The following is a 27,676-nucleotide window of genomic DNA, read 5'->3' as shown; positions in this document are numbered from 1 at the left end:
TAGTTAATACCTATTAAAGAAAGTGAGTTTATAGTCGGAATCTCCTTTATTCCTGTTTCCTTTCCTCCCAGAGATATTAGACTCAATTAGTTTTGCAGGCAAGTTTTTTCAAACCTCTTGGAAAAAGAATCCTTATATTTTACAAACTGTGTTAGAGAACAGAAAAAGAGGGAAAGCTCTCAACTTATTTTATGAGACTTATATAACTTCATTAGAAACAAACTCACTAAAAAGTATTAACAAAAAAATTGTAGATCTATCTCATTTAAGAAACAGAAACAATTTTTCAGCAGAGTAACTAAAAGAAAAAATGCAAAAAAGACACCACGATCAAAAAGGGATTGTCCTGGGGCTTCCCTGGTAGTCTGGTGGTTAAAATTGTGTTCCATGGGGGCACAGGTTTGATCCCTGGTCAGGGAACTATGATTCCACATGCCACTTGGTGCAGCGTGTGGTCGGGAAAAAAGTGGAGGAGATCTTTCCAGTAATTTAGGATGATATATCACCAGAAAACCTATTATTTTTGCGTACCACATAAAGAGATTATAGGAGAAACGTAATATATTCATCTTAGATTTAGAAAGGCATTTGATAAATTTAAACACCCTGTAACAATAAATATTTTGGCCACCTCATGCGAAGAGTTGACTCATTGAAAAAGACCCTGATGCTGGGAGGGATTGGGGGCAGGAGGAAAAGGGGACAACAGAGGATGAGATGGCTGGATGACATCATCGACTCAATGGACATGAGTTTGAGTAAACTCCGGGAGTTGGTGATGGACAGGGAGGCCTGGTGTGCTGCGATTCACGGGGTCGCAAAGAGTCGGACACGACTGAGCAACTGAACTGAACTGAATAATAAATAAAGGGCTGTTTATCAAACCTTCAGCAAACCTCAAAATCATGGTGAATGTTTAGCAACCTAACTGTTAATGACAGGAGCAATATGAGGAAACTCGTGCTCATTGATTTTGTTCAGACTGCTTCTGTGGTCCTAGATGATACAGTAAGACACAGTAAAGAAATGAGGCATAGCAACTGGAAAGAAAGCGGTGAAACTGATTTTTTTTAAATGGGAAAGCAGTAACATATTGGACATACTGAATTTCCTTTACCCTCAACTGAATTACCACCTCTCCAGGTGATAGGGAAAGTGCCTGATGACAAATCAGCCCTATGTCATGCTTGATTAGTGCATTTCTGATTGGCTCACAGCCTTTAGCGGCAGCTTAAATAATCATTTTGGTCCATGACCTAATGGTCTAGGAGTGAAGATTACTGAAAACAGATCAGCCAGCTATTTCAAGTTGGAGAAATGGGAAGATAAAAGGCATAAATATGACCTTGAAAGTGGAATGAGACATAACCATTTGAAAACGGTGAAAGTTACATAGCCAAAATTTAGGATGGACAATTTATAAGGGAAGGTAGAGCAAGTGATTCTTACATGGGGCAAGATTACAGTTTATTTTGGTTATTGATATTGTTTCAGACATTAGACTATATTGTTAGTACTTGAATATTGTAGTTAATTATTTAATAGAAATAAGACACTTAAAAAATGTGATTTTTAAAAGTACTCTGCAGTTGCTTCAAGTTTCTGTTCATTATGGTATGAGTTTATTTTTTCTGTCATGACTTCCCCTTTTTTTTTTTTCATGAATTTATGCCTATGAAAATGTCTCCTTTTTGTAAATTTAAGGCATTTGGAATTATCTCGCCAGAAATCAAAGAAAAGCAAACTTGAAAGAGTATGACACCATGTTTATCTTTAGGAAATACACTGATTAAAAACAACAAAAATAAAAAATAAAACCTCAGTAACCTGGGTTCACTGAGTATGTGATAAAATGAGCACATGTGTGTGTTGCTCAGGGAGTAGAGTTTGGAACCACCTTTTTAAAAGCTAGGTACAAAGATGTTGTGTGTAATCTCAATTGCATGTTTATTTTGGTGATGATTATGGATAATGCTTACTATTAATTATTGTCAATTATGTTATTTTCCCGGGCTTCCCTGGTAGCTCAGTTGGTGAAGAATCCTGCAGCGCAGGAGACCCCAGTTCAATTCCTGGGTCAGGAAGATCTGCTGGAGAAAGGATAGGTTACCCACTCCAATATTCTTGGGCTTCCCTGGTGGCTCAACTGGTAAAGAATCCTCCTGCAATGTGGGACACCTGGGTTCGATCCCTGGATTGGGAAGATCCCCTGGAGAAGGGAATAGCTACCCACTCCAGTGTTCTGGCCTGGAGAACTCCATGGACTGTATAGTCCATGGGGCTGCAAACAGTCAGGCACGACTGAGCTGGGAAAATATTATTTTCCTAGTTTTCTATAGTAAGTATGTGTTTGTTTTGTAAACTGGGTGGTAAATTTAAATTTATGTAAATATAAATGTAATTTTCTTTAAAGACAACCCAGAATATTATGCCTAAGGTAGAAACTGTTGGAAATTTTAGTTTAATAGAATTGCATCTTTTTCAGGTGAAAGAGCTGAATCATTATCTGGAAGCTGAGAAATCTTGTAGGACTGATCTAGAGATGTACGTAGCTGTTTTGAATACTCAGAAATCCGTTTTACAGGAAGATGCTGAGAAACTTCGGAAAGAATTGCATGAAGGTAAATACACACACACACACACTTTATATGTTTAATCTCAGTCTCTAAGAGAACTATGTAAGTAAAATTGGTATTGATTAATAACAATAACAAATTGCAAAATGCCAGTCCGACACGTTAGTTTACAGTTGGTTTGAAAAGGTATTTGGATTGTTGGTGGCTTCTTGTTTCTCTAGGACCCTAGTAAGAACTCACAGGTCATAAGCTCTGGGCAGACAGGGAATAGGGAATTTCTGCTTAAACTGCTTTGCCCCAGACCTATTTTGATGGAAATGAATTGGCAAAAGTGAAAATGGGAGAGAGGGCAGGTGGTATATTCTGGTGTTCTTAACTAACACCCCTGTTTATAAGAGATAATTTTTATTTTGCTAACCTAGTAGCAGAGTGATGCAGAAATTGACTCTGTTTTTCAGGGTAGGAGAAATAGACTTATCCTTTCCCATTAAGATATACATTTGTTTTTAATTCTTCTAATGAATCTTATATACCTGAGATTCTAAAACTTTTTGTGTCACAGACTCCTTTGGCAGTCTTGTGAAATCCTCTCAAAATCATGTTTTTAATACATAAAATACATAGAATTATACAAGAAATTAATTATATTATAAAACAGGAAAATATAAGTAATTGCAAACTTATGGTACAGTAATAAATGTACTGTTTCATCAATACATTAAATAACAAGGTCCAGTACCAGGTCTAATAACTACTGTAACTTTGAAGTGTGATGAGCGTAAATAATGAGATAGCTGCAACAACTCTACTAACATACAGAAGTATCTATGACTTGTTGGTGAACAATTGATGGGTATTGTTATACTTACTGTGGTTTGTTGCCTATATTTTATAATTGAAGGAAATGCTAAATTTCAGTTAGAGGTTAGTGAAAATAAAGATCTAAATTATTATTTAAATGTAAATGGAATTCTTGAAATTTTATACTTCTTGTAGCTTATACTAGTAACATGTTTTAATGTGAAAATTTAGGACTGTGGTCATGGAAAATATAGTTCTTTCACAAAAAATTCATGGAAATTGTTTTTTATCCCAAAATAGTGGGGATAGTGAAATTATATAAACTTACAGAATTATTTTATAAAATGTTATTAAAGTAATCCAAAATTTGAGTCTTTGGCTTTCAGAAAATGCTTTTCAAAAGTGCTACTGCAGTCAAAAAGACACCCAAACTCTGAAAGAGTGTCCAAAAGAAATAGGAATTTCTGTTTAACCTATATGTCCCAACCCCTTCCAGCAATAGTGCAAGACTACTAAACCTCCCTAATATGCCTGGGAAAGTGTCTGAGAAGTTTCACTAAAATGAGTAAAGGGATAGAGTAATTTCTACTGAAACAGTCATACCGAAAAACAGTATTTACATGAAAAGAAGATACTTAAAAATTAAGCAGCAGTTTTGTGTCTTTTGTGTCTGGCTTTTCCGAAGGGTTTTAAATTTTACCTTCTATAGAGTTAAGTTTTACAGCAGTGTGGAGGGTAGGATAGAGAGGTCCAGACAAATGGCAGGAAGAGTAACGGAGGGACCCCTGTTGTAGTTGTCTATGTCCTAAATCTAAGGCAGAAGGCAGACGATGGCTGTCATATCGAACAGGAGGTAGCCTTATTAGAGGCCTCTGTCACAGTTGAATGTGTTGGGTGAGGAGAAGTCAGAAGTATGAGTCATCTTTCAGGTTTCTGACTTGGATGACTAGGTGGATGGGCTGATAGATGATACCATCTCCTTCTTTTTCTGAAGATGGCTGAGCTGATGAATGTTGATAACAGAAGCATTTACAAAGATTCTTTGACTTATCCTGAGAGGTCAAACTAAATGGGCTCAAGAAGGATTCCTGGATAACAAGTTTATTCAGAATGTATTAAATTAGGAGTGGTGACTGTGCATTTGGCTGTAAGAGCAATGTTTCCCAAAATGTATTCCCTAGAACATGTTATGTGAGTGGCATTGTGGAAAGGACTTTTTGGTAAAATAAATTTGGGACGTATTGTATTATGTTTTACCTTATAAGGGAACATAGATATACTTAAGACCTTGAGTTCAAAGTCCTGCAATAAAGACATTTTCACTAAAAAAAAAAAAGCTTTTAACCTAAGTTTCTGAAACTTAATGAGTTCAGAAATCTTTTTTTCACATGTTCCTCTTCCTAGGAACGTACTCTGAGAGACTCTGCTTAGAGGGGTGGTGTGGGGACAGCTGCCTTGATCTATGGCAGTTTGCCCTGGGTTCTTGTCAGAGACAGAATCCTAGACTGGAAGACATTTGGCCAGACCTGGCTTGGTAGGCCTATGTTAAAGAAATTGCCTACCATTAAAATTCAGTGTTTTTGATTGGGGGATTCCTAAACAGTTTGCCATCTCTTGGAGCAAGAGCGACAACAACACAACCAGTTGAAACACACGTGGCAAAAGGCCAATGACCAATTCCTGGAGTCTCAACGTTTGCTGATGAGGGACATGCAGCGAATGGAAATTGTGCTAACTTCTGAACAGCTCCGACAAGTTGAAGAACTGAAGAAGAAAGATCAGGTGAATAGTGGTTTTGTAGAATTTGTTTGCTTTGTCAGTAAACCAGCCCATCCCAACATGAGATCGTATATTACTTTATGTATAATACATATTGACTTAAGCCTGAAACAAGGTTGATGTATGCTGTTTCAGAAAACATTATAGTTGTATTTGAGGGATTTTGTTTTTCAACTTTAGAAATGGCCTCGTCTGGGTGGGTGGGAAGGAATGGTTTAGAAATGACCCTCTTCAGTTTGCCGGTGCAGTAGTGCATATTTCTGAGAAAATCTTTCTCTACAGTTCTGTCTGCGTCTCAGACAGAAGTCTGAGAAGTCTAAATCCTCAACTTGAGGATTTAGGTTCTAAAGTACAGATCTCATTGTGTTAATACAGGCCATGTCTTCCACTCCAGTACTCTTGCCTGGAAAATCCCATGGACGGAGGAGCCTGGTAGGCTACAGTCCCTGGGGTCTCTGAGAGTCGGACACGACTGAGCGACTTCACTTTCACTTTTCACTTTGATTCCTGCATTGGAGAAGGAAATGGCAACCCACTCCAGTGTTCTTGCCTGGAGAATCCCAGGGACAGAGGAGCCTGGTGGGCTGCCATCTATGGGGTCGCATGGAGTTGGACATGACTGAAGCGACTTCGCAGCAGCAGCAGCAGGCCATGTCTTTTGTGATATTGCTCTAAAAGTCTTATTAGAAGGTAATGGGTGGAGATGGAGAGGCTGAGTGGTGTGAAAAGACAGGTGTCTAGAGTGCTACATACCCAGCATCCTGTTTTCTCATCTTAAAAAATTATTTAAATTACATGAGTAATACATAAATACATTCTCATGTTAAAATACTTTGTTTTAAATACAAAGTGAAAAAGTGATAAAATTAAACTCTCCCTTGATATCTCACACACTTCCCTTCCCAGAAATAGCCACTTTTAAAAATCAGCAATAATCCATTTGGAAGGTGGTATTCAAGACCATTTCTTTGTGTTTATAAGTGTATGTTTAGGTTTGTTTGTTTTTTCCCCATACAGCTGGAATCATGGTGTAAGTATTTATTCTGTAGCTTATTTTTCTCATAAGTAACATCTTGGATATATTTTTCAGAGGTCTATCTCATCCTTGTTAACTGGTACCAAGGATGTATTGTAATTGATTTAATCCTTTGTAGTGGGCGTTTCTTTCTTTTCTTTCAAATTGTTTTACAGCTAATATACTATGTTGTATATACAAATACTTCCTTAGGAAAATACTTTCTTAGGATAGCTATTCAGAAGTTTTCTAGGTATTGTAAGAAATATTTCAAGTTACCTTGTATAGTTTAGGTTAGATTTTGTTTTTCAGAAGTTTCTTTTTAAATTTCTTTTCTATCTCTTGTCTGACTCATTCACCTTGTATGTAGACACAGGCAACTTGAGGATTTAGATTCTAAAGTACAGATCTAATCATGCTCTTTCTACTTCCCATTCAGTTCAGTTCAGTTCAGTTCAGTCGTTCAGTTGTGTCCGACTCTTTGAGACCCCATGAATCGCAGCACGCCAGGCCTCCCTGTCCATCACCAACTCCCAGAGTTTACTCAAACTCATGTCCATCGAGTTGGTGGTGCTTCCTGTGAGAACAGTCTAAACTCCAGAACTGGTCATTTAAGGCCTGCATGTCAGCATTGTGCCAAGGCTTTGTATGTAAACTTTTATCTCATGTGGTTTTCAAAACAGATACACACAAGAAAACTTTCTACATGAGACAGGGACTAATGGCATATCTGAGGGTTGACCAGTCTCTGGTTCTAGAGTCTAAGCACTTAATCATCATCCCTTTCTCCCTGTACCTTGCTACTCATATGCCTGCTCTTCCATGCCTCTGCCCCTTTTATGTAGTTTTTTCCCTGAAACCCTTGCTTGTCTCCAAATTGGCAGGCTCATCTTACCAATTCTTCAAGATCCAGCTAAAGTGTTACCTTCTTTGGGTCCCCTTTCTGGCTGCCTTAGATGAAATCTTTATTTTGTTCTTCTGTAGAACCTTGTACATACTTGAGTAGTAGTCTAATTGTGTGTTTGTCCCTCACCACTAGAGTGTTTGTTGGGGGGGGGGGGTGGGCATTGAGGGTATTTTTCATCTCTATTTAGTGAATTATTGTATCAGCTTTAATAATTCATCTGTATTTCATATTTATTTGTACATGTTTCAAATGGATGTGTAATACCATAACTTTTTCCCGTTTGTTTTCCATAATAACCTGAAGGAACATTCTGTGTTAATTTTCTTTCTTGGATCACTTGAAGAAGAGGAGGTGATCTGCTTTCTTTTGTTTGGCTTTTCACATAGTGTACTTTTATATTTGTTTTGAGTGGTTAAAGAACCATTCAGTATACATTACCTGAGTAATATATATTTTTTCTTCCTAACTTTCAGGAGGAAGATGAACAGCAAAGACTTAGTAAGAGAAAGGATCACAAAAAAACAGATGTTGAGGAGGAAGTAAAAATACCAGTAGTGTGTGCTTTAACTCATGAAGACTCTTCAGCTCAGTTATCAAATGAGGAGGTACAGTGACTCTGTAATTAAAATCATTATATACACAATATTTCCATTTTTAGCTTCTCATACATCAGTCAGTTACATTGTTCATATGGGAAGTGCATATACTACTAGGTGAAGATTAGATAAAATGACTTTTATGTTCAATTATTTTTACAGTATTATGCATGTGTGTGTGTGTGTGTGTGTTAGTATTATAGGTAGTTCTGTTTGAAACGTGCAGGTTCTCTCATGGTCTGTGAAACAGTTAGATGTTCTTTTTTCTAGTGGTTCCAAAATTAAAACATTAGAAGAAAATTTAAATAATATCTGCAAAATATTTTCTGATGTGAATAAATATTTCTGATACTTTGAGCTTTTGTTTAAAGGGAAAGAAATTATCTAAAGTATTGAAACACTTAATTCTTTATGGCATGTATTTGAGTGTTAACAAGTATTAGGTATTAAGCCCTGAGAACAGTAGCTGGGTTTGGAAGACTGTGATGGGGGTAGGGTAGGACATTTTCGGTGTTAGGAATGAGTCCAGTAGAGAGACCTGGAGGTGGAAACTGTAAGGCGGTGTTCCTATGGCCTCATCACCTCTCACCCACATGTGGCAAGTGCCTCCTCATTACGTTTCCTGTTTTTATCCTGTCCCACTCCACTGTACCCTCAGCATTACTATCAACTATTAATTACTATTACTATTTTGCTTAAGTGCAGCTATAGTCAGGCTACTCCCCTACTCAGAACTACCACTCAGTCACATTACTTACATAAGTAAGTACAAGGTCCTTACTCAGATAGTCAAGACTTCATAAATGCACTCTGTTTTAACCACATTGGTTATCTTGTTATGCTGTACTCTCCGCCTTACATGTTGGTTCCTTCACCTGGAATGTTTACCTCGCTCTGCCTTTCTGAGTTCTAGAATCCTTCTATTCATCCTTCAGGACTCCAGCTAATACCTCCTTTCAGGAAAGGAAATGCTTCTGTTAATTGACTTTAGGGTAAAAAACTAAGGTCCCTAGCTTGCCATATAAGAGCCTTATTTACCATGCTCTCCGCTTCATCACAGCAGAGCTTTCCACTAGCTGTCCATGCTCATGTGCATTGTCTGTACTGTCTAGAGTTTCATACTCACGCCCCCACCTCCTTTCCCTGCCTGGTGAACCAGTTTCAGTTAAATTGGATATGGATCTTGTCTCACTTTCAAAGCTGTCATGTTTGTGTTTAGTTTGCAGATTTATGCTGAACCATGTATAGTCTACTTCCTGGTGGCTCATATTTCCATGTTTATGGATTATTTGACATTGAAAAAATGCTTTAAAAAAATCCTAGTGGACACTGAAAAGTATTATGTAATTGTTTTTGTACATTCTCTGTGTTGGCTCATGCACTGGGAACCTTGGCCTGATTTTGCTTTGTGCTTTTTTAAATAGTTAGACTTCCAAGAGAATGTCTCAGTTTTTGGGTACTGCCAAATATTATGTGGTTTCTGCATCATGCAGTTCTGTGTCCAGGAATGTTTGGGAAAGTTTCAGACTTTTAAAAAAATATTTTAGCAGGAAAACAGGAAAGGGAAATTTGTTGTGATTTACAGTGAAGCACTTAAAATTTTTTAATTCCGTCTTAACAGATTTATACTAAATGTTGTTTATAATATTATTTTCTGACATTGAAATCTCTTATAGACTTTCAGATCTGATGTTTTGCAGTTTGAATGTTGAATGTATACTTGTTTTGTATTGAGAGTCAGTGACAGATTACCTTAGCTTGTTGATTTAAAGTTAATATGGACTGCTTTGGAGACTTAAATAATAATATATTGCTAAAGACACTTAGAATGCATAGGATCCATATCTTCTTTGATCTAATGCTTAGAATGTGATTTTATCACTACAAAAGTAATATATACTCATTATGGACAATTTGGCAAGTAGAGAGTCACACCTTATAAAAATAACTGATAATTCTATTGCTCAGAGATACCACCGCCAACATTTTGGTATGTACCTCTCCTTTCTCTCTTTTTCCATTTCCAAAGGTAACATATGTGTTTCTGTTTGTCCTTTTTAAACATAATACAGATTGTAAGTACATAATGTTTTATGTACATTTCCCACTTAAATCTATTTATAAAGGTTTTGGTACATCAGTAATTGTTTTCCTTGAAAATGTTATTTAATTACTAACAGTATTTCAGCATGTAAGTATACTGTAATTCCTTAATCTCCTACAGATCAGATTGTGCCCAGGTTTTAATTTATAAAGGTAACTGAGGGACGACATGGAGAGATAAATGCCACTGAACAAAAATTTTAATGTTACAGCTGCCTAGACATGAGCGTCATGGCACACCATGCAGAGCCACATGACGGAAGCCCCATCAGAGCTGGTCATGAAGCAAGAGCAGTAGCAGGGGGAAAGCATGGACCACAGCCATTACCGGGATTTTCGAGGGAAAAGCAGGGTAGATGGCATAGGACTGGTAGATGGCTAGTTGGAATAACTCCAGTGGGCTTTGGGGCAGAGAATCTGTCTTCAGTATTCTGGTACCTAGCCCTGGGTTGATTTAGGGCAGGGGAAATACTGGCTTGGTGGATAAGAGTTAGATAAAGGAGTTGGTTAGGGGTGTTGACTTGGGATTGGTTGATTTGGGTGTGAAAGACATAGTGATAAGCAAGTTGTTTATTATTTCTGGGAGTTAGCTTAATTGGAAAAGGCAGTCACTCCTCAGCCAGCAAGGCCTTCAAAAGGTCAAAAACATCATAAAATATAGAAAATAAACACAAGTTGTTTCATTTTTTGCTAGTAAAAAAATGTTTCACTATGAGTAGTGCCATAATGCTATTATATATAATTCTTTATTGTATAAAAATCATGGGTTTATCTGATTACTTCCTTAATGTAAGTTCTTGGGAAAAGAACTGCTGAGTTTAAGAGCATAAACAAACATATTGTTGAATCATCTTTCAGCAACACTGTAACAGTTTACACTCCCCTACAAGTCCATATTCCTTATAAGTAAGCACTGCTCTGAGCACCCTGGTCTGGTGTTTCTTAAAAGGCCCTCGTAGCTTTTTGCCCGATCCCTTTCACTCTTCAGAGTCAAAGTAGCATTGTGTATGATAATGTTAGATGTCAGGTCTTCTATAAGCTGGCAGAATGCTTTCTCATCCCAGTTTCTATGAGGCTGCTTATCTGGGACCTTTGCCATAGCTTGTTCAGTATATGTTAGATTTGCGTTCCTTGGCCATCTGAATTTCACAGATTAAAAAACCTTAAAAAAAAAAAAAAACTTTAGAAAGAACTGAGGAATTAACATAAACGTTGTCAACTTTGTATTATGCCAGGTAAGGCATTTTTAAAACATTAAAAGAAATCTGTATTTTAGTTTTTTATAGTTCATAAAAGGAAAGACATTAACAGCAAAAAGTAGAAAGGATATTATCTGAAAAGCCAGTTATTTAAATTGAATAAATTTAATGTTTAGAAAAACTTGCAACATTTTCCTTGTTTTCTAATTTTCCTACTAATTGTGCTAGAATGGTACTGCTGTGCTTTTTGACTTTGGGAGTGTGCTGCACCACATTAAATGTAGAGTTCCAAAGAATAGCAAGGAGATAAGAAAGCCTTCCTCAGCGATCAATGCAAAGACATAGAGGAAAACAATAGGATGGGAAAGACTAGAGATCTCTTCAAGAAAATTAGAGATACCAAGGGAACATTTCATGCAAAGATGGGCTCAATAATGGACAGAAATGGTAGGGACATAACAGAAGCAGAAGATATGAAGAAGAGGTAGCAAGAATATACCAAGAATTGTACAAAATAGATCTTCATGACTGAGATAATCACAATGGTGTGATCATTCACCTAGAGCCAGATGTCCTGGAATGTGCAGTCAAGTGGGCCTTAGGAAGCATCACTACGAACAAAGCTAGCAGAGATGATGGAATTCCAGTTGAGCTATTTCAAATCCTGAAAGATGATGCTGTGAAAGTGCTGCACTCAATATGCCAGCAAATCTGGAAACTCAGCAGCGGCCACAGGACTGGAAAAGGTCAGTTTTCATTCCAATCCCAAAGAAAGGCAATGCCAAAGAGTGCTCAAACTACCGCACAATTGCACTCATCTCACACGCTAGTAAAGTAATGCTTAAAATTCAAGCCAGGCTTCAGTAATACATCAACCGTATGTTCCAGATGTTCAAGCTGGTTTTAGAAAAGGCAGAGGAACCAGAGATCAAATTGCCAACATTTGTTGGATCATTGAAAAAACAAGAGAGTTCCAGAAAAACATCTATTTCTGCTTTATTGACTATGCCAAAGCCTTTGACTGTGTGGATCACAATAAACTGTGGAAAACTCTTCAAGAGATGGGAATACCAGACCACCTGACCTGCCTCTTGAAAAACCTGTATGCAGGTCAAGAAGCAACTGAACTGAACATCAGTTAGATGTTAGAACTGAACATCGAGTTAGAACTGAACATCAAACAACAGAGTGGTTCCAAATCAGGAAAGGAGTAAGTCAAGGCTGTATATTGTCACCCTGCTTATTTAACTTATATGCAGAGTACATCATGAGAAATGCTGGGCTGGAGGAAGCACAAGTTGGGATCAAGATTGCCAGGAAAAATATCAGTAACCTCAGATATGCAGATGACACCACCCTCATGGCAGAAAGTGAAGAAGAACTAAAGAGCCTTTTGATGAAAGTGAAAAGAGGAGAGTGAAAAAGTTGGCTTAAAACTGAACATTCGGAAAACAAAGATCATGGCATCTGGTCCCATCACTTCATGGCAAATAGATGGGGAAACAGTGGCTGACTTAATTTTTTTGTGCTCCAAAATCACTGCAGATGGTGATTGCAGCCATGAAATTAAAAGACGCTTACTCCTTGGAAGGAAAGTTATGACCAACTTAGACAGCATATTGAAAAGCAGAGACATTACTTTGTCAACAAAGGTCCATCTAGTCAAGGCTATGGTTTTTCCAGTGGTCATGCATGGATATGAGAGTAGGACTATAAAGAAAGCTGAGCCCAGAAGACTTGATGCTTTTGAACTGTGGTGTTGGAGAAGACTCTTGAGAGTCCCTTGGACTGCAAGGAGATCCAACCAGTCCGTCCTAAAGGAGATCAGTCCTGGGTTTTCATTGGAAGGACTGATGTGGAAGCTGAAACTCCAATACTTTGGCCACCTGATGCAAAGAGCTGACTCATTGGAAAAGACCCTGATGCTGGGAAAGATTGAGGGCAGGAGGAGAAGGGGACGACAGAGGACGAGATGGTTGGATGGCATCACCAACTCAGTGGACATGGGTTTGGGTGAACTCTGGGAGTTGGTGATGGACGGGGAGGTCTGGTGTGCTGCGGTTCATGGGGTCGCAAAGAGTCGGACATGACTGAGCGACTGAAATGAACTGCACCACATTAAAAAAATTGAAATGGAATTCACATAAAAAGAAACCATTTAAAATGTGCAATTCCGTGACCTTTAGTGTATTCACAGTGTAGTGCAGCCATCACCTGTCTCATTTCAGAACATTTTCATTGCCTCCAGAAGAGAGCCCCATATAGCATTAAGGAGTCACTCCCTACTTTATTTTCTCTTTAGCCTCTGGCAGCCACTAATTTGTTTTTGGTCTCTGGATTTACCTCTTCTGGGTATTTCACTTGGATGGAATCACACTGTGTGACCATTTGTGTCTGGCTTCTTTCACTTGATGAACGCCTTATTTAATGTGCTGATTACATCTTGCTTGAAACTTGGTTTCCAGCGTACAACATTCTCCTCATTTCCTTTCTATTCTGGCTACTCCTTCCTTTGTCCATCTCCCAGATAGACAAAAGTGATGTTTCTCAGGGCCTTGCCCTTGGTTTTCTTCTCATCCTGCAGACTCATCCAAGGTGTTCTGATTTGCTGTCATAATTATTACTATATGGTGGTTACGCCCAAATTTCTATCTAAAGATTTCTTTGTCCCTCTGCTGGGTGGAAATCTCCACTTGGATATACAGCAGGACCCCATGTTCAATATACCCAACACTGAATTTCAGGAGACCTTCCTGATTTCCTGTGTCTGGGCTGAATTCTTCTCGTTGAGCTTCCAGAGCATTCAGTACGTAGCTGAAGCCTGTCATCATTTTATCAAGTATGATATTCTAATAGCCTGTTTCATTGGTTCTCTTGTTTATTTTCTTGATGAAACTGTAAGCATCTTGGGGTCAGAGATTGCTCACAGTTGTATCCTGAGTGCTTGGTTCAGTGCCCAGCATATAGAAGACCATCAGTAAATGTATGCTCAGTGAATATACAGAGGTGGTGTACTAAAGACTGTCATGTGTAACATGTGGCAAAATACTTGATAAAATGTGGTAGTTTTTCCTCTTTGAAAATAACAGGAATTGTCTAACTTGGCAATATATTTTCCCATTTCAGGAACATTTAGATAGCACCCATGGTTCAGTCCATTCTCTGGATGCAGACTTACTGTTGCCATCTGGGGATCCTTTCAGTAAACCAGACAATGATGTGTTTAAAGATGGACTCAGGAGAGCACAGTCTACAGATAGCCTGGGAACTTCAGGCTCGCTGCAATCCAAAGCTTTAGGCTATAACTACAAAGCAAAATCTGCTGGGAACCTGGACGAATCAGATTTCGGACCGTTGGTAGGAGCAGATTCGGTAACTGAGAACTTTGATACCGCCTCCCTTGGGTCACTGCAAATGCCAAGTGGGTTTATGTTAACCAAAGATCAGGAGAGAGCAATCAAGGCGATGACACCGGAACAAGAGGAGACGGCATCCCTCCTGTCGAGTGTCACACAGGGCATGGAAAGTGCTTATGTGTCCCCCAGTGGCTACCGCCTAGTCAGTGAGACAGAATGGAATCTCTTGCAGAAAGAGGTGAGCTCTCCTCCTGGCTTTGCCTCTTGCTTGCTCTGAGGGATCCTGGATAGCTCTGGATTTATTGTCCATTCAAGAGATAGCCCCTGGAGCCAGTGCTCACACTTGTTGCTCAAAAATGGGTGTTAATCCATGTTGTCTGACCCTTACCTTTTCTGCTTTGGCTGTTCCAGGTGGTTATGACAGAGAAGGGAACTTACTAGCTGATTGTGTTGAGTGTAAACATCACCTCACGTCACACATCTTCAGTTGGAGTGATCTGCCTGAATAGTATAGCTAAGTTTGTGTAGCTGAATTTGTTTTGCTTTCCAGTTTTGCATAATCTCAGTGTATTCTAAGATTCATACTTTGATCTTTCTTTGAGGTCTCAAGTACAGATGCTTTTCAGTAGTTGATGCTGAGAGTGAGTTTAAGGTGGGTTGGAAAATATGGGAGAGAAGAGTAGGCAACCTTTAATGAGGTTAATTTTCCTGCTAATAGTATTTGCAAACTAAGAAGTAAGATTAGGAGATAGAAGCGTAAATATGTAGTTGCATAGTGCTTTACAGATTACAAAGCTCTTTCACATACCTCTTCTCTTTGACCTTCTTGATAATAATGAGACAGTCAGGGTATGATTTTCTCCAACTTTAGAGATAAGGAAACTGGCTCAGAAAGGTCAAGTGAGTTGCTCAAATTTCCCCTTTGACTTAGAGGCAAAACCTGGATTGGGATTCACGTTTTATGACTTCTAGTGCTTTCTTTTACTCAGGGCCACTTTTCTTTAAAGAAACTTGGTTAGCAAGTGGAACAGCTTATTTAGGCTGAAAGAAACTATTCTCCTTGGGCTTATGCAAAACATGTGAAAAGGTGCTACTTAATTGTTTCATACCTGCTTTGTGCTTGGAGCTGGTGAAATGGTTAATTGGCACTCCGAGCTCCTGTCTCCTGTTGTTGGCTAGTATTGATTTAAATTGTGTGCCACAGTATAGTACCTTTTACTTTCCTTGTGTTTTCCTCAAATGTGGTAGTTTGGGGTCCCGAGCCTCTTGGTGATAAAGTTGTGTCCCTTGTTTTCCTATCATACTTGTATGGGACTTAGGATTTTTTAGAATTCAACTCTGTATTATAACTTCTTGCCATAAGCCCCTGAATAAATTGTTCACTCTGTTTTCTACTTCGAGTAGCATAGGTAAGACTACAAGTATTCCTCATGTATGTTTTGTGGGCTTATTTTGTTCTCGCTGATAAGAGATTATTTTGGTGTCCTTCAGATACACAATGCTGGAAATAAACTTGGTAGACGCTGTGATATGTGTTCCAATTATGAAAAACAATTACAAGGAATTCAGATTCAGGAGGCTGAAACAAGAGACCAGGTGAGTTTCTTTTGGGGTGTGCAAAACTGGTCAGCTGTTGATTTCATTGGAGGTGCTGAATTAATTGCCTTTCAGCCCTCCCAATTTGCTTTATGAAGTTTATCCATCTTGTGAAGTCTGAAATAATCTGTTGCATGTGATGTCAGTTACATTTCCAGTGGAAGGACATGACAGAATTTTTGCTTTTGTGTGTCTTTGCATGGCTGGCTTGCCCAGTACCACACTGGTCAGCTCAGCTGTTCCTTCTGCTTAAGGCCTAGACAGGTTATTGTCATATACACATGGAAAGTGCTTTATGATATGGAGGGTTAGGGAAATAAGGGGTTGACTATTGCTTATTGGATAAAAGCTTAATTGAATATTACATTAGCAGTATTTGGACTCTTTGTTGCTTATTGCCTACGTCTTGTCATAAATTTGTTGAATTAAGGGTAGTTTATAGGGTCACAGAAATTAAGATTTGGTAGATCAGATATGCTGAGATTGACAAGACCTTTCCAAATACAATACAAAAACAAGACTGGGAGCTGGCTGTGGCTCAGATCATGAACTCCGTATTGCCAAATTCAGACTTAAATTGAAGAAAGTAGGGAAAACCACTAGACCATTCAGGTATGACCTAAATCAAATCCCTTACGATTATACAGTGGAAGTGACAAATAGATTCAAGGGATTAGATCTGATAGACAGACTGCCTGAAGAACTATGGATGGAGGTTCGTGACATTGTACAGGAGGCAGTGATCAAGACCATCCCCAAGAAAAACAAATGCAAAAAGGAAAAATGGTTGTCTGAGGAGGCCTTACAAATAGCCGAGAAAAGAGAAGCAAGAGGCAAGGGATAAAAGGAAAGATATAGTTCCAAAGAATAGCAAGGAAAGATAAGAAAGCCTTCCTCAGTGATCAGTGCAAAGAAGTAGAGGAAAACAACAGAATGGGAAAGACTAGAGATCTCTTCAAGAAAATTAGAGATACCAAGGGAACATTTCATGCAAAGAAGGGCTCAATAAAGGACAGAAATGGTATGGAGCTAACAGAAGCCGAAGATATTAAGGAGAGGTGGCAAGAATACACAGAAGAACTGTACAAAAAAGCTCTTCACAACCCAGATAAGCACAATGGTGTGATCACTGACCTAGAGCCATACATTTTGGAATGTGGAGTCAAGTGGGCCTTAAGAAGCATCACTATGAACAAAGCTAGTGGAGGTGATGGAATTCTGGTTGAGCAACTTCAAATCCTAAAAGATGATGCTATGAAAGTGCTGCACTCAATATGCCAGCAAATCTGGAAAACTCAGCAGTGGCCACAGGACTGGAAAAGGTCACTTTTCATTCCAGTCCAAAGAAGGGCAGTGCCAAAGAATGTTCAAACTACCGCACAATTGCACTCATCTCACACCAGCAAAGTAATGCTCAAAATTCTCCAAGCCAGGCTTCAACAGTACATGAACCCTGAAATTACAGATGTTCAAGTTGGATTTAGAAAAGGCAGAGGAACCAGAGATCAAATTGCCAACATTCGTTGGATTATCGAAAAAGCAAGAGAGTTCCAGAAAAACATCTGCTTTATTGACTAAGCTAAAGCCTTTGACTGTGTAGATCACAATAAACTGTGGAGAATTCTTAAAGAGATGGGAATACCAGACCACCTGACCTGCCTCCTGAGAAATCTGTGTGCAGGTCAAGAAGCAACAGTTAGAACTGGACATAGAACTACAAATTGGTTCCAAATTGGGAAAGGAGTAAGTCAAGGCTGTATATTGTCACCATGCTTATTTAACTTACATGCAGAGTACATCATGTGAAATGTTGGGCTGTATGAAGCACAAGCTGGAATCAAGATTGCCAGGAGAAATACCAGTAACCTCAGATATGCAGATGACACCACCCTCATGGCAGAAAGCGAAGAACGAAAGGGCCTCTTGATGAAAGTGATAGAGGGGAGTGAAAAAGTTGGCTTCAAACTCAGCATTCAGAAAACTAAGATCATGGCATCCCGTCCCATCACTTCATGGCAAATAGAGGGGAAAACAATGGAAACAGTGACAGACTTTATTTTTTTGTGCTCCAAAATCACTGCAGATGGTGACTGCAGCCATGAAATTAAAAGATACTTGCTCCTTGGAAGGAAAGCTATGACCAACCTAGACAGCATATTAAAAAGCAGAGACATTACTTTACCAACAAAGGTCCATCTAGTCAAAGCAATGATTTTTCCAGTGGTCATGTATGGATGTGAGAGTTGGACTATAAAGAAAGCTGAGCTCCGAAGAATTGATGCTTTTGAACTGTGATGTTGGAGAAGACTCTTAAGGGCCCCTTTGGACTGCAAGTAGATCTGAGCAGTCCATCCTAAAGGAAATCAGTCCTGAATATTCATTGAAAGGACTGATGCTGAAGCCGAAACTTCAGTACTTTGGCCACCTGATGCGAAGAACCGACTCATTGGAAAAGACCCTGATGCTGGGAAAGATTGAAGGCGGGAGGAGAAGGGGACAACAGAGGATGAGATGTCTGGATGGCATCACTGACTTGATGGACATGAGTTTAAGTAGGCTCTGGGAGTTGATGATGGACAGGGAAGCCTGGGTGCAGCAGTCCATGGGGTTGCAAAGAGTCAGACACAACTGAGCAACTGAACTGAACTTTCCAAATACAGTGCCTAATAGTGGGTTCCTTGATAACATTTAGGAAATAATATAGAATTTCATGAGAGTAGACTTGTGAAAGTATATATAAGGAAAAAATAACTTTTTTTCTTATATTTCCAGATTGTTCTTTGGTTATTATGGAAGTGCTACTCTAGTCTTGAAGCTTAAGCTGATTAGAATGATGGCTTAATATTTTCAAATGCCTTTGGCATTAATTTCCTCCATATGTGTGTGTGTTTTTTTTTTTTTTTTTTTTACGATGTCTCAAAGGTAAATTTCTAAAGCCGTTTGTGAAGCTAATACAGCAATAGATGACCTCTGGTAGTTTGGTACAGGAATGGGTCATCTTGGGTTCCATAGTCATGTCAGACATTTTGCTCTTGCTTCAACTGTGCAGGCACTTTGCTGGGTTCTGAGTGTTCAGACACGGACAGAACACAGTACTGCCCATGGGGACGTTTTAGTGTTTCAACCCAAGCCATCCATTCAGTGTGGTTTGTTCTTGTACAGATAGAACTAGATGAGGAGCAGAGACATCTAACTTAACTCTGGGCTCTTAACTAGGGAAGGTTAGGGTTAGGGTGCAGCGAAGTTTGTTTCAGAGCTAGTGGGGAAAGGGTGTTCAAGGAGAGGAAAGATGTACGAAGGAACAGTCATGAAAGAAAATTGTGTGTTCCAGGGAGTATGAATAGTTCATGTGGCTAGGCATAGGGCGTGTGAGGGTCAGGGGAGAGAGAAGAGAAAGAGTGGGGGAAAATGGTGGGAAAGGAAGCTCCGAAGGGAAGGCCATGATAAGATCACTGAGGGGAGTAGTGTTGTGATGACTGAAGGGGTTTAAATTTTACCCTGAAGATTTTGGGAGGCATTTTAAGGATTCTAAGTAGGGACATAATGTGATTCGAGTTTCATTTTAGAAATATTTATTGTGTTAGTGTGGATTGTAGACTGGAGGATGAAGATAGATTAGAGTTAGGGAGGCCAGGGCCCTAACCTAGAAGACATAGGAGAGGAAAAGCGTCTGTTTTCAAATGGATATGAAAAATGTTTTGTTAACTGTAAAGCACAATATAGTTGTTGAGCAAGGTAATTCATCTCAGTTTTTTCTCAAATTGACAAATACGATTCTCAGGAAAAAAAGATTATATTTAAAATTTTCTGGAGCTAGGGATTTAAAAAAATTCTATGAAAATTCTGTTACTTCCTTCTAATTGACATTTAAAATTGCATAGGTGAAAAAACTACAGGTGATGCTAAGGCAAGCAAATGATCAGTTAGAGAAGACAATGAAAGATAAACAGGAATTGGAAGACTTCATAAAGCAGAGCACTGAAGATTCAAGTCACCAGGTAAATGAGGGTTTTAGAATGTGACCCGTGGGAGATGACTGAGTTGTTTAAATAAGACAGTTCTGAAAACAAAGTAATGTTTTTTTCTTGCCCTGAAGATCTGACAGTTCTGTTATTTTCCTTCAGTTAAAAATAATCTCAAACTGATCTTTCTCTGGTGTCTGTTTTATAGATTTAAGGAAAATAATTTTTGAAATAACTGATTAGTGAATAATCAGGAGGGTCTTGTTCCTTTATCCCCTTTGATTTTTATTAGGTTTTTCTGCTGCACAAGAAACCTGCTGACAAGAAAGATACTAGTTATCTTCCTGACTTTTTGAAAAAGTGTAGCATGCATAGAAAAACCCCCAAGATTGACTGATTAGCTAGAAAATTAGCCAAGAAAATTAGCTAGTACGTCAGAAACCCTCACTTCCCCCCTCCATGTACTATTTTCTTTCCAGAAGTAAGTATAGCCCTAACTTTTAACACCATTAGATCAGTTTTGTCTGCTTTTTTATTTTACAAAGTGAATTATATAGTTTGTATTCTTTTCTGTCTGTCTGTCTCCATTCAACATTGTGACGTTCCTGGTTACAAATGTCTGGCAGTTGTTATTTTCATTGTTGTAGTAGTTGTACAATTCATTATATGGCTGTATTATAATTTATCCATCTTAATGTTGACGAGCCTTTGGGTTGTATCCAGTTCTGGGATATTATGAATAATTCTACTTTGAAATTTTTGTATAGGACTTTATGCACATGTTGCTGCTGGGTATATGCCTAGGAGTGGAATGTCTGGATCAAAATGTTCAAAATGTATGTCAACTTTTGGAGATAATAGTGCCAGAAAGTGGTTGTATGAGTTTATACTCTCCCCAGCAAAGTATGAGAAGAATTCCTGTGGGTCCACAGTCTTGGCAGACTTTGTTTTGTTTTAATTATAGCTGTTTTGGTGGGTGTGTAATGGTATTTCATTGTGGCTTAGTTTGCACTGAGGTTATGTAGCATTTTACGTGTCTATTAGCCATTGGGGTATTGTTGTGTGTATGTGTGTACGTGTGAAATTACTTCTTAAGTCTTATTTTTTTTTAATTGGGTTGTCTTTCTCTTTTTTTCCACTTGTTTTTCTCTTCAGTTCAGTTCAGTCGCTCAGTCGTGTCTGACTCTTTGCAACCCCATGAATCGCAGCACGCCAGGCCTCCCTGGAGGATCTCTTAGGGGTCCTTTACGTAATCTTGTTAGAACGTTTGGTGATGTGTCCCAAATGTCTTCTACCTAGTACCTTATGTTTTTGTTATTTTAATGATGTCTTTTGAAGAAGTTATTAATTTTAATTTAGTTAAATTTATTGATCCTTCTCTTTATGATTTAGTGATTTTTATTGTGATCCTGGGGTTATGAAGATATTTTCATATATTTTGTAGAAGCTTCAGCGTTTATAGCTACCCACATTAATATCCAAAATCCATCTAGAACTGACTTTTATGTATAAGCTATAGATAAAGGTAAATTTTTACACATTTTTTTTCATTTGGATAGTCCATTCCTGTACCATTTAGTGAAAAGATTACCTTTTTATCATTGCTCTGCAAGATCATCTTTGTAAACTATCAAGTGAACATACATGTGTGGGTCAGTTTCAGGACTCTGTTTTAATTGATTAGTCTATTCACCTGTTTTTGTGCCAGATTCTGTGATAGTCATTTTTTTTTTAGTTTTTATTTCTCTACTGAGAACTGTTCTTATTCATTTCAAGAGTATTTATGTTTACTCTAGGCAGCAGAGTTACAATAGCTACTTCAAAATCTTTGATAATTCCATTCTAGGTCGTCATGGGGTTGGCATATGTTGATTTTCTTTCCTCTTGAGAATTGGCCACATTTTCCTGGTTCTTTCTATGTCAAGTACTTTTACATTGATCTTGGAGATTATGAATATTTTTTTGTGAGACTGAGTTTTGTTACCCAGATTAGGTTCAGTTCATAAGTTCTGTCTTGCCTGGTGTAGTAGGTAGTTCTAATGTCAGTTCATTTTTGAAAGCCTTTGCTGTGCTCCTCTGGCTGTGTCCCTGTGTGTATATAGCTCAGGGGTGAGTGTGAGACTTGCGCTGGTTCACGCGCAGAATTAGGGCGTCCTTTTCTAGCTTTCTCTCTCAGTACCACTCTACGCTTCAGCTCACAGGGGCCCTGTCCTGGCCCTGTGATCAGAAAGACAGTTGTTCATCCTGTGCTGCTTGCTGCATCTCTTACTGCTTTACAATTGGAGCCACTCTCAGATTCATGCTGGCAAGAAAATAGGAAAAACCTCAAATAAGCAGTAAACCACTGTATGAATTGTTTCTTCTCATTTTGATTTCCTTCCCTAAACTGTCTGCTTTTGCTTAGTTTTTAGAGCCCTCAGGTAGTTGCTTTTTGTATTTTATGCAGAAGTTTTTAGGTGTAATGGGGGAGAGAATGGTGTTGGTGGGCTTAGTCCCTCATGGACAGTGCCAGAAGTCTCCGTTCTCTCACATTTTTGTTTATTAGATATATCTTTCTCTTTCACCTTCATTCAGGAAGGATACTCTGGCCAGGTGTAGAATTCTGAGTACTTATGTTGTTTTCTTTCAGCACTTTGAAGTTATTATTCCATTGCTTCTGGCTTCCATGTTTCTGATGAGAAGTCAGCTATCAGTCTTATTGTTGCTCCTTTGAAGGTAAAATGTCATTTTTTCCCTAGCTCTTTTTGAAAATGTTCTTTTGTCTTTTGTTATTAGCAATTGTACTCTATTATATACCTCAGTGTGTTTTTCTTCATATTTCTGCTGTTTGGAGTTCACGGAGTATCTTGGATCTCTGAACCAGTGTCTTACATCATAATTGGAATATTCTCAGCCATATGTCTCTTTAAAAATCTGTTTTTATTGATACAGTAAGTGCATAAATCTCAAGTGTACAATTTGGTGAGCTTTATTTTGTGTAAAATTTTACCAGGTAATAAATCATTATCTACATCAAGATACAGACCGTTTTTAATACCTTTATGTTCTTTACTAACAAGTAAATACCCCACCTGCTGTACTTAGAGGTAGCCAGTATTCTAGCTTTTAACACTATGTTTTTAGTATTGCTTGTTCTTGGACTTCATGTGAATGGAATCATATGGTATGTAGCCTTTAGCATCCAGTCTGGTCATTATGTCTGTGAGACTTATCCATACTATTCTGTGTATCAGTGGTTAGGTTTTTTAATGCTATGTATATTCTATAACATGATTATAGCATAATTCATTTATCCATTTTGCAGTTGAGAGATATTTGGATTGTTTCTTGTTTTTGACTATTGTGAGTGAACACACTCTCTAACATTCTTCTTGTACATGTCTTTTAGTGGACATGTGGACTTATTTCTCTTGAGTATATGTAGGTGTGAAATTATGGAGTTTTTGCATAGGTTAATTTTAACTCTACCAGTTATTTCCATTGACTGTTACTATCTTCAAATATTTTTATATGTTAGACATTAGCATTGCATCTACATGGCTTCTTTAATCTTCTTTATTTCCCATCTTTTTGTCTTTATTATTGTAGGATCACTGATTTTCGCTTCCAGTAGGTCTAATCTGTTAAACTTATTCATTGAATTTTTAATAATTTGGATAATTGATTTTTTTAGTTTATTATTTCCATTTGGTTGTTTTTATTGTTTCCATTAAATCTCTGGTGGGGCTAAATTTCTGAACAGATCAAATACAGCTATTTTAAAGTCTGTTTTTAATAACATGTGGATTCATTGTAGATCTATTTCTGTTTTGTTTTCTATCACTTCCTTTTGTTTTTTTTTATCATAGTCTTTTCTTGTGCATTCTTACTTGAGTGCTAGACATTATATATGAAAATTGTTGAAATAATTTTTCTTAGAGGCAGACAACTAGTTGTGGGTCACCAATAATCCAATCATGGATCACCTTAATTTGTTTACAGGAATTGAGATTATATGCAGTTGTGAAGGTTGGATTATTTTAAATTCTTTCCTTATACTCTTGGGTGTGTCCCTTTGGGGACCCGATACAAAGTGCAGGGTGTTACCAGGGATTCCTCTGGGTAGTGGGTCTTGGACTCTCTAACTTTTGCCCCTCTTCCTGAGGCTCTGAGACGCTCTGCTCCATTTCTCAGTGTCACATCTGTTTCTTTTGGAATTGGCACGTGCTTCTGGAGAAGAGTTGTTGCAGAGGCTGCATCCAGTTCTCCAAGTGTCCTCATTCTGGTCCTTGGCTCTGTGATTGTTTTTTGCCTTATTTTTGTCTGGTTTTCTTAATTCTCAGCAGAAATGTTGGTTTGCACTACCTATTTTGCCACTACTGGAGACAGAATTCTGAAAATAATCATTTTTTAAATGTCTAACCAATTTATTTTTATTTTACCACTCTTATATACAAGTCATCAATTTGTACATAAACCCCTCATTGGGAACATTAAACTAATTCAGGGGAGTTTCTCATGTATCTGTTCTCTTAAGTACATCATCTTGGAAGACTGCAGCTAGTTCAGAGGAGATTTGTTTATCCTTTAAATGGTGTGGGTTTTTGTGTGTGTGGACAGTTTCAAAATTTTTTTGATTTTTAATTAGCTCTTTTAAGAATAATATTTATAATTGGATCACATGGATTATTACTATGTCTGGAGGCCATATAATGCATTGTTCATGTTCGGCAGTGGCTGAGCCCTGAGGACTTTGGTACTGCCTTGTGTCATCTGAAAGGCTGAGACTTTTGTACACAGTAGGTTCACACATATTTGTTGAATGATGGATGAGTGGTGTTTTATGAACTACTAAAAAAGTCAATTCTGGACATTAAGCAGGAGATGGTAGAGTTAGTTTCAGAATAGCCAGATTCCTAATAGCCATGTTTTCTGTGTATGATTTTTTTTTTTTTTCTTTCAAGATCTCTGCACTTGTCCTAAGAGCCCAAGCTTTGGAAATCTTACTTGAAGAGTTACAGCAGGGGTTTTCCCAGGCAAAGAGGGATGTTCAGGAACAGATGGTAAGTTAACAGTTAAATAAACATTAACTATGGTAAATATTTTGAGTAAATTCTAAGAGATCATAAAGGACAGAGGAGCCTAGCATGCTGCAGTCCATGGGGTCTCAAAGAGTAGGACATGACTTAGTGACTTAACAACAACATATTAAATGCATTCTGTCTTGAAATAATCTTTGATGTGACTTTATCTTCCTGGCCAAAGTGGTTCCTGTTATGTTCTTCAGAGCCTACAGAACATTAGTAATGAACAAGATTATGTAAAGAGATTATTTTTTTTTTAAACTTACCTCTTGATTGAAAAAAATGATCACTTTTAACTTACTTTTCTTTGATCTGAGAAATCTAAACAAAATAAACTATGGACCAGCATTTAATTTTCAGTTATAAATACAAGCTAAAAGTTAACCTCTCAAAGACCTAGGAGGTACAGCTTTTGAGCAGCTATTGCACTTTCCCTGGACAGCTGACTTATTTAAAAAAAAAAAAAGCCTCGGTAATTTCATAGGAGTTATGATATGATAAAAGTGCATCATAATTGCTACAGTAACGGAGAACTTCCAGAAGGCTGTCAATTTTGAGAGGAATAGAAACAGATAAGCTTCCCAAAGAAGAGCTGCCTGGAACCTCTGCAGAATTTTCTCCAGCTTTGGGCCTCCTCCTCCCCAGGCAGGCTCCATTTGCCTTGTTCTTCCTTTTTCTCAGAGTTGGAGCCCTGCATCTGATGGCCCTTGTAAATTACAGCAGTGTTGGTCCTGCTGGAGTGATCCTGCAGAGTTGCCTCTTGTTCATCTCTTCCAGGGATGACGGGAAAACACACAAACCCTAGGTTGTATGGTAATTGTTTTTGAGGGGCATTGGGTCAGTATATGAATGGCCTTGAGCTGACCCCTGAATACCAGCCCTGGTCTGTTGTGGAACATCTCATTCTCAACACTGACTGGAGAGAGTTTCATGTCGTTTCATTAATTAGAGACTATGAAATAATAATCTGACCTCAAAAACAGTTAAATGCTGGCAAAGTTTCATTATTCAGTTTCTTCTCTTCAGAGAAGAGTAGCTATGGTAATGGTTGGAATTTTGATATCTCCCACTGTTTGTTTTGAAAATTTTCAAACTTAGAGATGTTTATGTTTATGGACTGAACACTCATAAGATCTTCACTTAGGTTTACCAGTTAATATTTTGCCACATTTTATGTGCTTCCAGTTGTTACTCAGTCTCTTTCTTTCATATATATGGATGTTATGTAATGTACATGTGTATTTGTTTTTTTGTTTTTTTTTTCTGAGCCATTTGAAAGTAAGTTGTAGACATCATGACACTCCTAAATATTTCAGTATGTATATTTCCAAAGAACAAAGAAATTGTTCTACGTAATCACAATACGGTTATTATGTGCTTAAAATGTAACCACTGTCCCCCAAAGCCCTTGATTGTTTTAGTGCTGGTTTTACTTTTTGATCAAGGAACCAGTCAAAGATCACATACTGCTACTTTGTTGTCATGTCACTTTATTCTCTTTTAATCTAGAATAGTCACCCACTTCTTTTTTTTCCTTTGGCATTTACGACATTAACATTGTTAATAAGAGTCCAGACCATTTGCCTTGTAGAGTGCATTTGTCTGATTATTTCCACATGGTCAGACATTTTGGAAAGAATACTACATGGATGAAATGATTCAGTGGAAAGTTCATAACAAGAGGCATGTTATGATGGGTGGTTCCATTGTTGGTGACGTTAAGTTCAATCACCTGGTTAAGATGGGGACACAATAGTTTTAGAATGACTACATTAATATTGCTACCAACAGCAAACCTATTAAATGAAGCTCAGCATTTCTTTGTTGGCCCTCCATTGGGTCCGCATATGTGGATGCAGAGGGCTGGCTGTAAGTGAGTTGAGTATCTCAAATTTGGTATGGGAGCGTGTCTTGGAACCAATACTCTGTGGATACCAAAGAACAACTGTAGTTCTTTTTACCCTGAGAATGCATCCCAGGTGAGGATTTACAGTCTGGGCGCTGTGTTCAGAGATTACTTGAACTGGTTTTTCTCTCTGTGGTTGTGTTACCAGTTTGAACACAAACAGAAGCAAATGGAGCTGTGTATTACATTTTTTATTTTCTTCTTTTTTGATTTACTTTTTTGTTTTTTGAACAAGCAACATGGTTCATAAATCAGAACTATAAGCATATGCAATCGCTTAGAAATTTCACTGCCATTCCCTCATCCTTTCATTCAGTTCCCACACACTCCCATACATGATATTTTACAAGTATTCCTGGTTTATCTTTCTGTTTTCCTCGTTACAATAATAAACAAATATAAACATATTCTCTTTTCCCTTCTTTCATATCCAAGAGGTAGTAGAGTGCTAATATTTTGTTGTAAGTGGGTTGAAATTAAGCATAAGGCACCATTCTGGTCTGAAATAAATAAGAGTCGGTAGAATTAACCAAAGCTTTTACATGACCTTGCCTTCCTACTAGCAGCCTATTTGTCCTTCAGGATGCAGTGGGCACCTTCTATGGGAAATCTTCTTGAACCCTCTCTGCTAATTAGATGCCCTTTGTCCTTTTATCACTGTGGTACCCTTGTCTGTTACAGCACCTGTAGTATGGTTGGGTGATTCTGGGTTTACTTGTCTTTCCCTCCACTGCTCCATGAGCTTCTCTAGGGCAGTCTGTTGGTTATCCCTGTTTCCCGTAGGCAGTAAAATGCTTGGTTAGAATAGTAGTTGCTA

General features: G+C 38.1%; 1 protein-coding gene across 3 annotated transcripts in view; it reads left to right on the top strand.

Moving 5' to 3' along the window:
* RABEP1 (rabaptin, RAB GTPase binding effector protein 1) overlaps positions 1-27,676 on the top strand; it is a 91,066-nt gene that overhangs the window by 51,369 nt on the left and 12,021 nt on the right. For 2 of the 3 annotated variants that reach the window (XM_061143206.1, XM_061143207.1), the window contains exons 6-12: positions 2,486-2,621; positions 4,981-5,159; positions 7,552-7,683; positions 14,103-14,570; positions 15,824-15,928; positions 19,810-19,926; positions 24,834-24,932. In XM_061143206.1, coding sequence (XP_060999189.1) covers positions 2,486-2,621; positions 4,981-5,159; positions 7,552-7,683; positions 14,103-14,570; positions 15,824-15,928; positions 19,810-19,926; positions 24,834-24,932 — 1,236 coding nt within the window. The remainder of the gene's footprint in view (positions 1-2,485; positions 2,622-4,980; positions 5,160-7,551; positions 7,684-14,102; positions 14,571-15,823; positions 15,929-19,809; positions 19,927-24,833; positions 24,933-27,676) is intronic. The other variant, XM_061143208.1, reaches the window with a different exon arrangement.

This window comes from Dama dama, chromosome 5, assembly GCF_033118175.1.
Source record: "Dama dama isolate Ldn47 chromosome 5, ASM3311817v1, whole genome shotgun sequence".
NCBI lineage: Eukaryota > Metazoa > Chordata > Mammalia > Artiodactyla > Cervidae > Dama > Dama dama.
The sequence above is the reverse complement of the archived record's forward strand: the minus strand, read 5'-3'. Positions and strand labels throughout refer to the sequence as shown.